The 17,933-nt window shown below is 33.7% G+C and overlaps 1 protein-coding gene across 1 annotated transcript in view; it reads right to left on the reverse strand.

The window, feature by feature from the left end:
- LOC121410587 (potassium voltage-gated channel protein Shal-like) overlaps window positions 1-9,716 on the reverse strand; it is a 53,964-nt gene extending 44,248 nt beyond the window's left edge. Inside the window, exon 1 of the mRNA XM_041602769.1 lies at window positions 8,140-9,716. Coding sequence (XP_041458703.1) covers window positions 8,140-9,233 — 1,094 coding nt within the window. The 5' untranslated portion in view covers window positions 9,234-9,716. The remainder of the gene's footprint in view (window positions 1-8,139) is intronic.
- Window positions 9,717-17,933: the final 8,217 nt, after the last annotated feature.

The following is a 17,933-nucleotide window of genomic DNA, read 5'->3' on the forward strand; positions in this document are numbered from 1 at the left end:
CACAATTTTCAACATGAGGGTCAAAATACCAATTATAGTCTTGAGATGAGAATCAAATATTCATAGCATACTGCAACACACTGAAGATTGATGGGTAGCTTGGGATGAGGAGGCAATTGCTCAATATTTTGCAAGAAATTGACACATTAACGAAACAAATGCATAGTCCACAATAAAAAATAAGAAAAAACAAGACTGCTACGCTTTATAAGATATAAGAATGTTATGCAATACTCAAATCTAACTCACATTACTGAACCTATACCAAATCAGCTTTAGTCTAGCTTTAAGTTATATATATATATACCGGTATATAGATATTGTAAATTGTTGACAAGGTATACTAAAAAGGGTAAAAAATTATATTTGAATTATTAATGTGAATGAAAATGTTAATATAAGCTCTACATATAAATCTAGACATTCTGAAATGAAAACATTCTGTTAATCTATCTTATCAACAAAAATCTTTTTTATGTCAAAAAGTCTACACAATCAATTCTATCAGTGATATCATATCTAATATATTTTCCTTATTTTACTACACTGATATTTATCAGACCTCTTTTCAGCAAGGAAACAAAAACAAATAACTCAATGTACATTATTTGAATGAATGAAGTTCTACTCGTCCTTTAAGAATTAGTGATCCATACAAACAGCCAGTAGAGCTGCCATCAAAGACTCATTACCAAGCTCTTCACTTCTCATAAATATGAAAACATGATCATGAACTATGTGATGACATTTTAAGATGACTCCTTACAGAGTTTATAGGCAACATGGCTAGCCACTATGCATATATACATGTCTAACACTCTAATTAGACTAGATTGAACTAGGACAATAAAGTTGCATGTACTTTTAATAACATTTTTCTCTAATAATGATAATAGTGATGTCTTATTGAGCGCACACACAGTCCAGAGACACTCATGGCGCTTGCGCAGCAACAGTTCTTTAGAAAATACAGATATGATCAACTATGAACGTAAATGAAGTCAACAAAGAGATCTTAAAGTACAACAAGTACAGTTTTACATCACCCAATAGTATACAAATAGCGAATAGGCATGAGTGCGATGGTGCGAGATTTCGCATGAGGTGAAAGAAAGATGCCCTATTCAACTCGGCTAACGCCTCGTTGAATAGAGCATTTGTTTTTTTGCACGAATAAGAATATTCGCTATTTGTGTTGTACAACGCCTCGGAATCTAACGAAAATATGAAAAAACAAGAGTTTTTCCCTCTAGTAATCTATGAAAAGGGAGCAAAAATATTGAAAGCGAAAAGCAAATCCCACAAGCCGGGCCCACAAGCGCACATGATCTTGGACAGCATTGCGCATTTAGCCGGCAGGCTGTACGCGCATTGTCACCTTATTCAATGAAATCGCATTGTGACGTCACCTCCTAAAGCCGTGCAATGGTACATTTTGGACGGTAAATTTTGGATGGTACGTCTTGCGTGCAACGGTACGAATGTGTGACATTCAGCCTCCCATTTGATCGCGTACAACAAGCTAAGTAGGCGTTGTACAATACCAATAAGTGTCAACATAAGGATTTTGATAAGCACAATCTCTTTTGTGGAAACATGTTTTTAAATTACAGTACACTTCTCTCAGAATTAAAGTATATGGAACACCATATTACTTCAATTTCTCTTCAAAAGGCTATAAAATATCTCCTCTGCTATCGAATGTAACCATCCATTACCTACATTGTGCAAAAAAAATTACAGTTCTTTGACAGAATAAATGAGGATTAACACGCATCATAAAGATGACCTTGGCGACTTTCATAATGCACAGTATACAGAAATACAAAACTATTGTAAGAATGCCTTATTGAATATGTAGTTTGTAATAAATTTGTGATAACAACAAATATAGCAGTTACAAGATACATCAAAAAGGGCTTACTGGTGAATAAAAATACACATAATTCCAATCAGTATTTGTAAATGTAATGTTTGCCTGAAGTCACTATTCATATCCCCCCCCAAAAAAAAAACAACATTGTTTATGATAAATGACTTCATGGGAAAGATCAGCGGCTGATTAACGATAGAAATATAAATATTTTCATATAAATGTGAACATTAAATGATATACATAGGCCTATATGTTAAGATGCCCAAATCTAATTAGATATTAACATGTATACTATCATTCAGGTTTACAATGTATAAGCCACACTTTATTGAAGCACACATTTTTACACCATTTGAGCCAGTATGTATATGAGTGTACTTATGCTATAACACTTTCCATCTTAATTATGACCAATACCCTTGAGATAAATTAACAACATGATAGTCCATGTGACAGTTTGTATGTTGATAAGTGCAACTGTTGAGTAATGAACACAGATGCATAAAATCACACTATAATTCCAAAAGCAGATATTCACATCAGATAGCACATACCATGGACACACACATTTAAATACTCTTTATACAGAATGGTTTCAGAAATATGAACCTGTGACTTCTGGTACAGCAATGTCATTCACTACTACATACAGTGGAAGCCCTTCTACTGCACACATTCGCATCGCTGCACACCATACACAGAGTATTCACACAAAGTTTGCTATTATAAATGATAAATGAGATAGAATCAATAGCCAATTTCCAGTCCAAATGGTCAAGCAATAATTTTTCATGCTGAAAAGGAACAGATGGGAATAGATATCATTACATACTGCACTGATGTATTCTAGAAAATCATTAACACTTATAAAGGTAAACATACCATCTCTTACATGTATCTATGTCTTCTGTATTCATAGATGTATTCCAGGTTCATTGTCATACATGTACAAGTGCATTTCAACTCTGTTATGTTGTGCTAATTATTTTCTTTCTTTGAAATAAAGTTGATTATTTTTATTAAAGAAGATGACAAAAACATTGCAAATACGAAAATAAAAGTACACTAACTTGTAACACTTCAAATTTTCAATCCCAACTGGCTAATTAATGCTTCGAAAACTGATTTACAATAAGTTTCTTTTAAATTTTCAGCTAAAACATATAGGCCTACAATTTAGAGATGTCTTATAAATTCTTACAGAATTATTGGCATTATCTGGTAACAATACAAATCAGATTTTAAAGATGCATTCAAATATAAAGTATGGTATATATCAAAATTTTTACTTCTGGGTTATCCAAGAGAGTTCTTTTTTACCTTGATTATTAGTGTTGCAACTTGACACATGCATCTGCATCGGTCATTCTCAGTGGATAAGATTTGTAATAATGTTCAGATTTTGTAGATTACTTGATTTTTAAAAATACAGAATTCAGTTTATTGTATCAATCATTCAGCATATCTTACTCATATTTAATTGCAAATAATTTGAATTATGGTACATATTCCTTCGACCAGAGTTTATATGCGCTTTCTTTTTACTTGCTCAAGAATCACCCATAAACATGCATGCAATTAAATACAAATACACACATCTCACACACATAATCACTTTCCTCTAAAAGCTGACAAAAACATTTATGTGTATGTCTAATTAAACTACAACTGAGGAACATTGTTTGATGTTGGACCAACACTTGCCCAAGAAAGATACATGGGTACCATTAAACCTACTACACTATTCTTCTTCGCCATGGAAACCTTCAGAAGTTATATTGTTTGATGTGTGAGGACTATTGTTTTACAAGCTCACTATATTTGTTTAATACATGCAAACACACATAAGCACAGAGACAGAGCTAGTAAATCAATAGATATTATAAAGTTCAATTAACAACCCAACATAAATTCTTGTTCATACCTCATTTATCGTCAGTGATTTTGCAAACTGGGAGAAACCAATTTTTTGGTCAAATTTCCAAAATTATGTTTTTTGCATATTCTGAAAGCCCGTTATTAACTCTATGGAGTTACCAGAATTCCTATTGTTTAAAGAATTAGAAAATATCTAAATTTTGCACAGACTGGCACAACCCCCTCCTTTGATTTTAAAAAGTAGCCTAAACCATTCTGTCGGTACTATAAAGTCCACAGAATGGCACACAGAGCCCAATAACCTGACCTTCATGTATATGTTGCTCATATGCGGCACGTATTCATTGAATGATTTTACAAACTAGCACAAACCATGGTTTATGACACTAAAAAACTATGTGCATGATTTTACAAACCCCGTTTTTTCTTAGCAATTAGCAGTTTCTGAAATGCATACCTGCACTTACATGTAATTTAAAATATTGAAAAACTTATTTGAATTTCAAACAAAATTTTTACACATTATAATAAAATACATTCTGTGCTTCAAATTGATATAAATTGTTCTGGTGTCTTTCAAAGCATGATTTAAACAAAAAAACATTGTTTGAAAAAATATCCACTCTTTGATTGCGATTATCTCAAAATCGTGTTTTGGAAACCAGCCAAAGTTTGTGCCAGTTCGTAAAATCACTGACCTTATGTACATGTAATCAACAGTGGTTTACCCTTTTTTATACCCAACACCATACTATTCCAAATTTCAAAAAATCCCCTCATATACATGAATATACATTGGGAGAATACATTCTTGAGATGATTTATTACTGATTTTAGAATGAACCACCTGGGGGTCTCAGTGATAATATGATATAACCATTTCAGAGAAATCCTGAAAGACAATCAAATGATTGCATAATTTGTATTGTATTCTGGGAGTATATTTAACTTTTAAATTATTGATCAGCATGTTATGCAAATATTGCTAAAAAAAACACAATATTTTTTTATATATATCTGTACTACAAACAACTACATGTATTTATGGGGAATGCTAACTTGGTTTCTCTTAAGAATATCTTATTGTTTTCACAAATCAAAAGTGGCATATATAACTTTATTGCTATAATACAGATCAAATTAGTTTTAACTTTTTAGTTTAATATTTGTGTTTGTTAAACAGGCATAACTTTATAATTACAGATGGCTTTGTCAAAAAAGTCTGTTTAGTGTGTATATTATCAGTATCACTTTTGGCTCATCCCCATTTACATCATGCTCATTCTTAAACTATACTGACTACTGACCATTTGGCCAAACAAGATTTGTGAGTATTTGAACAAACTAATAAAAAATACTATAGCAAATGATCATACTAAGATAACATTTTGAAAACTATATCAAGCTGGATTATAAAAGTGGAGTATACCCCCCATCACATGCAGTGACTCCATGAATTGTGTAAAAGCCCAAAATGCACTCGCCGAGCTCCTGTGGGGGTATACTTAATATGCAACTGATCTGCAATCATGACATACCTTAAATGTTTGTTAGTTGACACATTTCCTTTATTTTATCTGAGAATCTGGGTAGCCAATTAACATTGTTGTTATCAACTCAATCGCACTTTACTTCTACCCAACTCATAGACCACATTTTCATCATGTTTAGTGCATGTCGACTTTTCAAGCCATTCACAATCAATTTCATTAAGACTCCCCTTATAAAAAAACACACCACACTCAACAGTCAGCATAATTATGTTCACACATTCACAAACAAAGGCAAATGAATATGCACCTTTGTTTGTGGATATGTTATTATTTATACACACATGTAATTCTGAATTCAATCATTCTTTTCCAAGGCTGTAAGAAATGAATAGTAGATAAGTTTATATCTGAGCAAAATATTGCAGCAGGGAACATGAAATTTGGAAAATGCCTTAACAGATAATCAGACTTTTAAACAGAGAAACCAAGTCTTATCAAAATCATTTTTTATATAGGCTTATATTTTTCTTTCTGTGGTTACTTTTTCCTGACTTAATTAGATTTGACAAGCATTGTATCTTCTTACCAGGAAGACAATTATAAAGTCACTGAATTAAAAAAAATCATATCTTTCTTTATGAAGAAAATATTGAAGAAAATTAAAATAATCAAGAGAAGCAGTAACAAAACTGACAAATTTCAATAAGGGATTTTTTTAGGTACCACAGTTTGTACATTTTTTTCAATCTAATAATCCCCTCCCATAAAACGCGGGTGCAAACATGTACATGTATGTTAATGCTATAGTTGACAACAGACTCTTATAATGTAAGGTAGAGAACATTTCAAGCATGGCAATTACAAAATATGAACAGAGAAGGGTCAGGATTCTTAGAGATTGAGAAAGGACAGCATTTTTAAGTAAAGAAATCAGACAATAAAAGTTATACTTTTATATACATCATCAGGAAGGAAGGAATACTTTTTATATCCCTTGCACCTTCTTTTTTTAGAAATATACCTGTATAAAATTCATATGTTTTCTTAGATATATGATAGCCCCAGTGACATTTTAAGTGTAAAATTCTATTAAGCATGCACAATTGATTTAGGCATGTATCACAGCCCTACCCCGCCTGTGTAGAGTAACTGTGGTGTTTATATGAAAGCCATGAATTTTTAATGAGCTTGTGTTCGAAAGTCATCAAAAAATCTATAAATCCAATATGGCGGATGCATTGTGAACTGGATTACTCTATGTGAGGTTACATGACCCTTACGTCTGATTTATTAATTTGTTTAATAAGATATGTTTAGCTCTCATAGAGCTTCATCTTATTTTCAATTTGACCATTCAGGATACATTTCTACTGTAATTCTATTTACTTTTGTCTACTTAATATAATCAAGTGCAATAAAATGCTCTACAAAAGCAATTTCAATGTTCAAACTACCAAAATGGAAACATAATATCTCAACTCAAATTGTAAACATATATGTTGATATATGTCTCCAAAAGTAGTTTTGTTCTAAGATTTGTCATCCAAAAACTAAATATCTGTAGATATTTCAAGAATTTCTTAATTTACTGTAAAATATGAAATTTGGGAGTAACTATTAAAAAAGAACACATTTATTTTGTTTATTTCCTTTTCTAAATTCTTATTGACATTCTATATTCAAGTTCTATTGAATGACTATTTCAAATATGTAAGATTGTAATCCAATGTTTTTTGTTGTGATAATGCAAAGATTAAATACAATTTCATTATAAAATCCGTGCAAATTGGATAGATCATGGATAGAAATTTTAGAAGAAATAAGGAAAATTATGTTTTACACTGTATTATATGCAAACATATTATATAGTTATCATTTTCTATTTTTTTCCTAATAATTTTGTCCCAAGATCATTCTTAGTATTTATTCAAGAAGCAAAGTTAATTTTAATTTTTCATATAACTTTACATTACTATTACTGTATATCACTACATTATTGTGATATATTTAGAATTAAATTACTCTACTCAAAATAATGTTTTATGTAAAATTCAAAATGTGGCATATCATGCTTTATATTTCAGCAAAAAGGTTATTGTGATAATAAGATTACTTTCTAAAATAAAAACTTTTTAAATACATATAGGATACACCAATACTAGAAATTAATAGTTACACTGTATGTTCTTTCCAAAATAGTCTTATAAGGTGTAATGCAACAATGATAAAATTTTCTAAACATTTAGTCCTATATATTTTTTTACTTGATGTAATATATCTACGGACATATGTAATCTTTTAAAAAAAAATTCTGTACATGTGCGTTATAAAGAATATATTTCTTCACTTTAGATGATCTCATTGTGATGTAGTGGGATTATCTATAAACACACATGCTGACATACACCTCTCTTGAATCCTAACCATAGAGAATTCATGAAGTAAAGACAGTTGCAAGAGGGAAATACTATTATGCCAACAAAATAAATCAAGGATATAACAATTACATCTCACTGATTTTAATCAATAAATTAGTAAGTAAAACATAGAACCCATTAACAAATAATGCAAATGAATATTACTGAATAGACAACATGAAAGGAAAGTCACAACAAAACCAGTCACTTTTACACTTCTTCAATAAATGTTAATTTTCATTTCCCTAAATATGAGATTGACCAAGAACAAAATGAAATTTAGTTTAATATTTTAATGGGTTTAAAAAGCTATGTTTTAAAATTACAATATTAAAGATTTTCTTTGGAACTACAGAAATTAGTGAAATACTACATGAAAACAAGTATTACAAAAAACACTCATTTGTTGTTAAACTTATCAATATTTCACAATTATAAGAGATAAGAAGAATGTGTTCAAAGTAAGGTTACTTACCCTAGCGTAGTCATGGTTACAATAGTATACCAGAAAGCTGCAGGAATGCAGTAAAACTTGGTGTCCTTTGTGTATTTTTCAGCATAGAACATGATTGTGGCAAATATAATAATTGCCATGGACATAGAGAAGAGTAAGAACCCTAGTTCACTAGCACAACTCTTTAGTGTGTATCCCAATATGCGTAATCCTTGTGAATGCCGCGAGAACTTGAAAATTCTGAAGACACGAAATACTCTGAGTGTGACGAACATGCCACTGAGGCTGTCGTCTTTGAAGAACAAGCCAATGTAGTATGGCAGAATGGCCACTACATCTATAACAGACATCACACTCCTTGCAAATTTCCATCTGCTGGGAGCTGCATAAAGTCTGAGTAAATATTCCACAGTGAAGATCATGACACAGGCTGTGTCAAGGCAAAAGAAGGACCGTTCATATCGTTCGCCACACGATAATGTAGTCACAGTACCAGGTAGAGGGGAACATGGAACAGTCTCTACAATGTTTGCTATGACGGACACGGCAATGAAAAATCCTGTCACATAATAAAAAACAGTAGCGGGTGTTCCGGTGTGGGGGTTTTCAAATCCTCTCCACATTTTTTCTCGAAAAGTGGTGAGTGGAACATTGTCCCCCATCTCTGAGATCCTTTCGTCCATTAGCCTTTCTTGATTATCACGCTTCTTGTCACGATAATCTTCATAACAACAATCACCTATAATTTCGGGCATAAGTCCGAAAAATGCCAGTTCCTCATCAAATGCTGCAATGCATTCTTCCCTTGGGAAATGCATAGTACCTGTGCGATAGAAAGTCAAGATATGGCGGAACAGGTCTGGGTCCCTGTCAAAGAAATACTGGTTTGATTCCTCATCATAGAAATATTCTTTTTCACTGCTTCCCAATAATGTATCAGGGTATTTGTCTAGCATGTGCCTCCATGTTTCGAACTTCCTACCACTGACATTGATACACACACGTCCAAAGTGTTCATTGCGGCGCCGCTCGGGGAGAACCGGCATTGGGTTGGGGGCTACCGGTACCCATCCGATAGCCGCCGCCCGAGCAAATGGCAACCAAGCTGCAGCCATTTTAACTCAGTTTTACACCAGAATCAATCACCTGTGGAAATAATAAGACTTTTTGTCCGATTCAGCTGGTACTTTGTCAAAGCTTCCTGCAAACATATTGCAACGATCAAGTTGGATGAATTTAATATCATACTCGGCTCTCAACCGCGGCGCACCACAGGATTACCCTGCCCAGACTTCCCGAGCAAATAACAGACGACAAGCCCATGTCGGAGGCAAAAAAGCTGTCATTCAACAAGAAACGCAGCTTTTGATTATTTCAGCAACTTCAGTTGGAGATATCGCAAATAAGCTGAAGATTGCACTCAAATGTTATATCCAAATAAGCCCACAAATGTCAAGAATCTGTAACTTCATCGAGAAGAGCATTCGGAATAGCGACGCCATAAATGCTACAGCACAGCTTTTCCATATACACACGGTGGATTGAAAGTGGTGTTGGCTTCATTTGTCGTCGATGTACACAACAGTTAACCGTAATGCATTTGGGAGAATTGGAAAGTGATCATGATTTCAATGTAAATGGCGTGTAATGTAAAAACCCCTGTATAACCTGTAACAAATGCCTTTTATGCCAGACCAACTTTCCTCTTATTTTACTCAAAAGCTCCGCATTTTGCTGTAATTCTACTGAGGAAGAACATGTGAGGCATGAACCAGTATTTGTTTAAGCATTCTGTTTAAAATAAGTGGTGTTATGAATTGTGTGCATCCATAAGGTAAAACCGGCCTTTACTATGCAAATTACGACGACTCATTTACATACAAAATCCCGTACGTCGGATAAACCTAACGGTCGGTAAGAGGCGCCCTCGCACTACATACTGGATATAAAACAATCGACATCAACACCTTCCTCTATTGTGATATTCCCCCAACCTGCGAATGTATTACTTGCAACTTTCGTGTTTTCAGTAATCACACACAAGCAACAACAAAATCATGAATATAATCATGATTTGGGTCCTGTTTCACAAAAAATTGTTATAATATCAAATGCACAATTTTTATAACAAATTTACAATTAGCCAATCAGACTGAAGAATTTCAGTAGCTTTTAACTGTTATTGCAAATATGTCATCCTAACAAGTTTAATGAAATAGATCCCCTGGATTAAGTTAGTGTAATATGTGCAAAATAACACACGAACCATGCCCGGCAACCCATCGGGTTTGTAGGCAGGTTACATGTATACATAATAATAACATGGAATAATGATAAATCACAATAAAAATAATACAATATGAGTATAATTTATGGCACGTGAAATAGTCCACCACCCACTTGTATGTGTGCAAAGATTAAAGTTTCCGAGTTAGTGTTATGTTTGGGATAAGGTTTTTCAAAATCAGGCCTGTGGTTAATGGTAAGGGTTAGTTTCAGGGTATGATGCGAGGTAGATATCACAAGTTTAAATATAACATCATTAACCTATGCGTTTCCAATATACATGAATACACGTGGGTCATATATTATATGTATGTTTTAATTTGTACGTAATTATAGCATGTATATAGGCTCATGATACCACACAAAATTTTAAATATAGGTCCCTATTCCTGTTACAAAATTGGTAGTTTATTTCAAAGAACTAATACATTTCAATAAAAAAATCTGTCGAGATTGCAAGCCCGTTTCATTTGAAATGAAGATAAATCAACTGAACAGCTACATGTATTACCTCAAAAGTATTACGCATATTTTATTTTGCGTATTTATAGGCCTATACACTTTAAACCAAAAGTTGATGTTTTAACAAAAAAGTCAATTTTTATCTGACAGTTACCATATAAACTGTGTTTCTTAACTAATCAAAATCAAGGAAAGTTGTTACATCTGACAACTTGTCGGATAAAGATATTGATGTAATGATCCCCTTAAGATATGTCCTGCACAACCTCCCACACAACAACTACACACATTCAGATTCAGATTCAGATTTTATTTCCAACAGAAATAGCAAATATACAAATCATTTTCATACATTTTAACAAATATTTACAATACATTAATGATAATAACATATAAAAAAATACAAAATATTTTATAGAAAAAATTATAATACTTTGGAAAGAAAAGTATCTGTGGAAATGGGGGATTCACTCAAAAGCATCGCTTGTATAATGTGAACCCCCTAAAGGAAGAGAATAGAGGAGAGAGAGAGAGAGACGCAATGGATGCTATTTGCCTACGAAGATTTACAGAATAGATGAAAAAGAACAGAATAACTCACAGAACAAGACAAAATGAAGAAATAATAAAAAGAAAAAGAAAAAACAAAAAAGGACGACAAAAGTAGAATAAACGTAAAATAGAATCAGGACAAATTACGACCGAAAAGAGAGGATAACACAAAATGATAAAGACCAAAACGAAACTTGAAGTCTGAGAGGAGATGATAACGAGCGGGAATTAGTAATGAAGACCTCGGTAGGATTGAAGTAAGAAGTTTTTCAGTTTTCTTTTAAAAGAATGTATGGAAGGGCTGTTTTTTATGTTAATGTCGAGGGAGTTCCAAAATCTAGGACCATCGAACATAAATGTACTCTTTGCCAATAAAGTTCTAAAACGGGGTAAATGAAATTCGTTAGATTGCCTAGTAGGGTAATTATGAAAAGACCGATTAAGAGGAAACATAGAATCAAATACACGTGGAGTGGAAGTGTGTTTTTGTCAAATTTAAACATAAATTGTCCTAAATGAAATAAGTATAGGTCGCTTATCTTCAGCAATTTGCTATCAAAAAATAGTGGGTCAGTGTGTGAACGAAAAGCTGAATTATGAATAACACGAAGGGACTTCTTTTGCAGTAATAACAGTCTATCTAAAATGGTTTGGTGGGTGCTGCCCCAGGCAAGTATCCCATAATTCAAGTAAGGCAAGATCAGGGAAGAATATAGCATTAAAAGTGATGACGACGAAAAATGATATTTTAGTTTATTGATAATGCCAATATTTCGCGAAATAATCTTACATATACAATCTATGTGGTATTTCCAGGAAAGCTTATTATCAACGGTAACACCGAGAAATTTAATGAATGTGACACTTTCTAAATTAGTGTCATCTAAAACAATGTCCATGGGAAGTGTATCAATGGAATTGCTAAATAGCATATATTTAGTTTTAAGTAGATTAAGAGACAATTTGTTGGATCTTATCCATTGTGTGACTTTTAAAAGTTCATTATTAACAGTATTTACTAAGGTATATGGATTTTTATGGGAATAAAATATATTAGAATCGTCTGCAAAAAGAATGAACGAAAGGATATCAGATGATTTACAAAAGTCATTAATATAAATGATAAATAATAAAGGGCCTAACAGACTGCCTTGCGGGACTCCACAATTAATGTATTGCATGTTGGATGCATTTTGGATGCATATACTTTTATAATAATATAATAATAACAATATAGGTATATTTACCCAGGGAAGCCACTTCAGTTTCGAAAACTGTTCTACCAGCGGGCCCTGCTATTATTATTACCCTGGCTTTAGCTGAGCTACCTAGGCGCTCAAGCATTCAAGGAAGTTCTTCCTACCGGGTACTCATTCACCTCACCTGGGTTGAGTGCAGCACAATGTGGATGAGTTTCTTGCTGAAGGAAATTACGCCAAGGCTGGGATCGAACCCACGACCCTCTGTTTCGTAGTCAGAAGACTAATCTACTGGGCCACAACGCTCCACTTTTGAAGGAGAAACGTTTTTTTTTCTTCAAATCATCAAATAATCAATATGCTAGTTTAAGTTATGTATTATGATCACTGTTAATATTGTTATTATAATTATCATTGTTCAGGGGCCGCAGAAGCGGGGGGTGGGGGGGGGCTTTAGCCTCCCCCGCACACTTTTTTTTTCCAGAACCGTATACAAAAATGTAAAAATGACCATAAATTATGATTGTGATTTTTGCATGATCAGCCCCCCCCCACCCTTTGAAAACCGTTCCGCGGCCCCTGTTGTTGTTTTTTATGTTATTGTTATTATTATTGTAGTAGACAAGAAGTATTATCATTAGTATTATCATCATCATTATCATCATCATCATCATCATCATGGATTATCATTAATATCCACTGTATTAATTATCATCATAAAATCAAAATTTCTTAATTTCTTGCAAAACTGTTAAAAGATCAATATAAAGTGGGTACGTTCTTTTCTTTAATTTCATTGATATCATAAATGCATACAATCACAAAATGGTCTCCTATCTTTAAACAACAGACTCTGCAGAAGAGAGAGAGAGAAAAAAAAACATCGCCACAAATACGCACAATCACATTAAAGGGAAGAAAGTAAAAGATATAGATTAAAACAAGAGAGAAAAAACACTAACCCCAAAAAAGAGTTTATCAGATAGGTAAAAAAGAAAATGAAGAAAGACAGACAGAAAAAAGACGAGTGAGAGGAAAAAGGAAGGAATGAAAGAGAGGATGAACATTAATAGAGGACAGTCTATAGTGGCACGGCAGAGTAGTCAATCCCTCGCACGTGTACTCTGCAAACCAGGCCAACCCACCCCATCATTCATCCTTCATGATGGTGTGGGTCAATACTCACTTTAGAGTGTTGTAATAATGTTTTTTTTTTTTTTTGCTCGATTAAGATCTTAGATATTTTTCTTAACTTTTCATGAATTTCATTGTATCTCTTCAAAGGTTGATGTGTTATTCTCCTTTTATGGTATATCATAAATTCAATAAGCAAAATGATACAATTACGTTATCCTCTTTAAAAAATGTCTCCTCTAATCCAACATTGATAGGCCTATCATACTTACTTGAAGAATTGGAAAATTTTATAAATTATCTATTATATTCTAATTTATTAATGAGAAGTATGATATGTGAATATGTTTCATCCTCTTTAGAATATTCTTTTCCCCTTTCTTTCCTTTTTATTCCAGACAATGCCGAATATAAATTTCAGCCAAGTTGTAATTTACAAAGTTAATATTATCCGTTTAAATTGAAATTCTAAAAATGCATTTTATCATTCAATGTAGGCTACTAGTTCATTTTCATTTTCTTCACAAAGGGAGAGATGTTGAGAAGGATCCAATTAAACGAAACACTTTGAATAAGTGACAATATATTGATAGTAGACCGGCCAAATGTCAAAACTTTCGTTGAATATATAGGTTGTAATGGCGTCTGAGATGTCTTTCGATATTTGTCCCCAACGTGGGTGTAACAATGGCGGCATGGCCCTAGATAGCGGGGGATGATAACGCACCCTCAAGATTTACCTGGGGGGGGGTGCTGCGTGTATTATTCTACATAGGCAGCACCCCCTGGAATTATGGTGGGTGGAGCAAATTGGAGAAATGTAAAGAAAATGACCAACATTTTTTTATGAAACCCTTTTTTTTACTTGTCAAATTTGGGAAGCGGAGGTGCTGAGGGTGCAGAAGCACCCCCCCCCCCGATTTGCCTGTGGGTGCTGCGTGTATAATTCTACATAGGCAGCACCCCCAGGAATGCTGCACATTGGAAAAAAATGTATTCCCCCCCCTTTTTTTTGCTTGTCAAATTTCCTAGGACCAAAACGACCTCCATTTTGTAGTGAAACACTTTTTTTTTTACTTGTCAAATGTACTTCGGCACCGGCACCCCCATCGACAAAATCGTTTCCAGGACCCTGACTGGTGCGTTCAAAAGGGTGCACATCTGCACCGTGCTCTCCTTTCAAATCCTACAAAAAGAGGAAAGGGGAGGGGAGATATAAGGAAAAGGGAGGGAAAAAGAAAGAAATGAAGGCAAAGGAAAGAGTAAGAAAAGGAAGGAGAAAAAAAGATAAAAGAACAAGGGAAAGCAGGAAGCGAGAGGGAAAATAAATGAGGAGAAAGGGAGAGAAAATGGTGTAGAAGTTGGGAAAATGGACAGAAAAAAGAAACGGCAAGAAAGAAAAGTGAATGCCTCTGCCCATATGGGCATAGGTTAATAATGCTTATAAAGGAAAGGGCTCACTAGGCTTTTCATCTTTTTTTCCACAAAGGATAGCAAGATAAAAAAAGAGAGGGGGAGGAGGAAAAGAATGAACCAGTGCGAAAGGATCATCGGGACCTAGCCTGCGTATCCCGCAGCAAAAAGTGGAAAGTATTAAAAAAGGGAAAGTAGAAATGAAGACGGGGAGAAAGGTACCGTGTCGTGACAGCCCTGAGCTTCGTAACACAAAGATTAGCGATCAATCGCTAAATGGAATGACCATTCAAGATCAAGGTTACACGCCCATTTGTTTCAAAATACTGACCAGGAACCAATCAGAAATGTTCTTACATATTTTTTATGCATCACTTAGTTTTGTGTTACGGAGCCCTGCACACTCCCTTTAAAAAAACAAATAATGAAGAAAGAAAAAACAAAAAACAAGACTGAAACTGAAATGTCAGTTGCTTAATTTTGTCATAATATTGTAAATAAAGGAGCCTTTAAAGGACAAGTCCACCCCAACAAAAACTTGATTTTAATAAAAAGAGAAAAATTCAACAAGCATAACACTGAAAAATTTCATCAAAATCGGATGTAAAATAAGAAAGTTATGACATTTTAAAGTTTCGCTTCATTTCACAAAAACAGTTATATGAACGAGCCAGTTACATCCAAATGAGAGAGTTGATGATGTCACTCACTCACTATTTCTTTTGTTGTTTATTGTTTGAAATATGAAATATTTTGATTTTCTCGTCATTGTCATGTGAAATGAAGTTTTATTCCTCCCTGAACACGTGGAATTCCATTATTTTAACATTTTGTGCTTCAGGCAAGGAGGTCCTAATCATCAAATTCGTAAAAAATGAAATATTGTATACTTCAAACAATAAAAAACAAAAGAAATAGTGAGTGAGTGACATCATCGACTCTCTCATTTGGATGTAACTGGCTCGTTCATATAACTATTTTGTTACTAAAAATAAGCGAAACTTTGAAATGTCATAACTTTCTTATTTTACATCCGATTTTGATGAAATTTTCAGCATTGTGCTTGTCTGATTTTTCTCTATTGATTCAAATCAACATTTTTCTGAGGTGGACTTGACCTTTAAGTCTTGCCGCCTCTGAATTAAATAGAGGACTCTTAGTACCGCTGCTAACACGGCACCCTATTTGCAGCGCAAAAGTGTGTGTGTGGGGGGGGGGGGGGGGAAGAAGAGAAAATAAGTGCTTCCTTTTCACCCCGTGAGGTGTAGTGTATAGCCTAAACTTCATTGCTCGAGAACGGTTTATTTGGGTTATGTTATTGACGATCTATGCATATCTGCTTAACCTCGGCAAGTTGGATTGGTGATGGGGCGATCTTTCCATTCCGACAAGGTCCAAATACGACGTCATAATCTATTTAAAATAATTTTTGTTGTTTGATCTCTTTCCACCCGCACACTTCATAAGACCCTTTGCAATCAGCTATGTTTTCCTTATAAATAATATCATCATTAAAGGGGAAAATCCATCCTTGGTTATAAAATGTTGTGTTGGAAAGGAGAAAAATAACTAAAACAGAATGGTGAAAGTTTGAGAAAAATTGGACAAGCAATAAGAAAGTTATGGCTGCTTTAAATTTGAGATCCCTAAGACTATGTAGATTTCAATTTGGCAACTGGTTAAGTAAATTCTACTGATTTTTTAAAAAAATTCTCTGTACAAGTTTGGTGAACCTCATGAAGTTCTACCAGATGAAGAAAAAGATTCTAAATCATCAACAAATAAAGAAGCATTTTTTGTGAATTTTTAAAATGCGCATAAATTGGCATATTTAATGAATTTCAAAATTCTGTGTAGAAATTTAATTTTGAATCCCCTAACTAGTGCTATCATATAAAGCAAACAGAATTCGAATCGGACTTGAAACGGCGAAGAAGCAGCATTTTGAAATTGTGGACAGACGACGGACGCCACGCCACGGCAAAGCTCATCGGGCCGGATGTGCTAAAATTACATGTAGCTATTTTGTGTATTGGAGTTAATGGAAGAGTAGTTCTTGCCTTTCATCACTATGACATTACATGTGGCCAATTTGAAGTCTCCATGGGTATAGTGATTACCACTTTTTACAACTTTTAATAATTCATAACTTTCTTATTGTTTATCCGATATTGTTCTAACAGGTCTGATTTTTCTTTTTCCATTAAAATTTTTAATTGGGTTGGATTCCCCTTTAATGATTTCAATGATCATAGTATTTGTGTGTCACCCTAATTTCCTGTAATTCTGAATAATTTAATTTTCTATATCTCACCTCCCCATCTACAAACTTTATTTTGTTTAATTTGATAATTCATTATATTTCTCCAAGGGCAAAAGTCATTAATGTTCTGTCACAAAGTGAGGAAAACATCTTGTAAGATATATTATTCAGTGTGATGCTTCAAGAAGGGAGAGTATCATGAAAGGTGGGTGCCAGATACAAGTTCAAACAGCGTCACAAGAGGGATAATTCCATCATAGATTGCACATCGATTCAAAATTCATAACATTAAAAGCAACAACTAAAGGAATTTGTCAAATGGGATAATCCTTACAATGGAAAGGTTGCATGTTCAAAACCCAAAATTTCCAATTTAAAATGTTCATCTCTTATTTTTCATAATTGAGGCCAAATTCAAAATCAGGCTTCATATTATGACAAAACTTGGATGATCTAATGGGAAGAATGGTGGCAGCATGTAATTCACTGTAATATCTCAATTGGTT

Source organism: Lytechinus variegatus, chromosome 3 (genome assembly GCF_018143015.1).
Source record: "Lytechinus variegatus isolate NC3 chromosome 3, Lvar_3.0, whole genome shotgun sequence".
Classification (NCBI taxonomy): Eukaryota; Metazoa; Echinodermata; class Echinoidea; order Temnopleuroida; family Toxopneustidae; genus Lytechinus; species Lytechinus variegatus.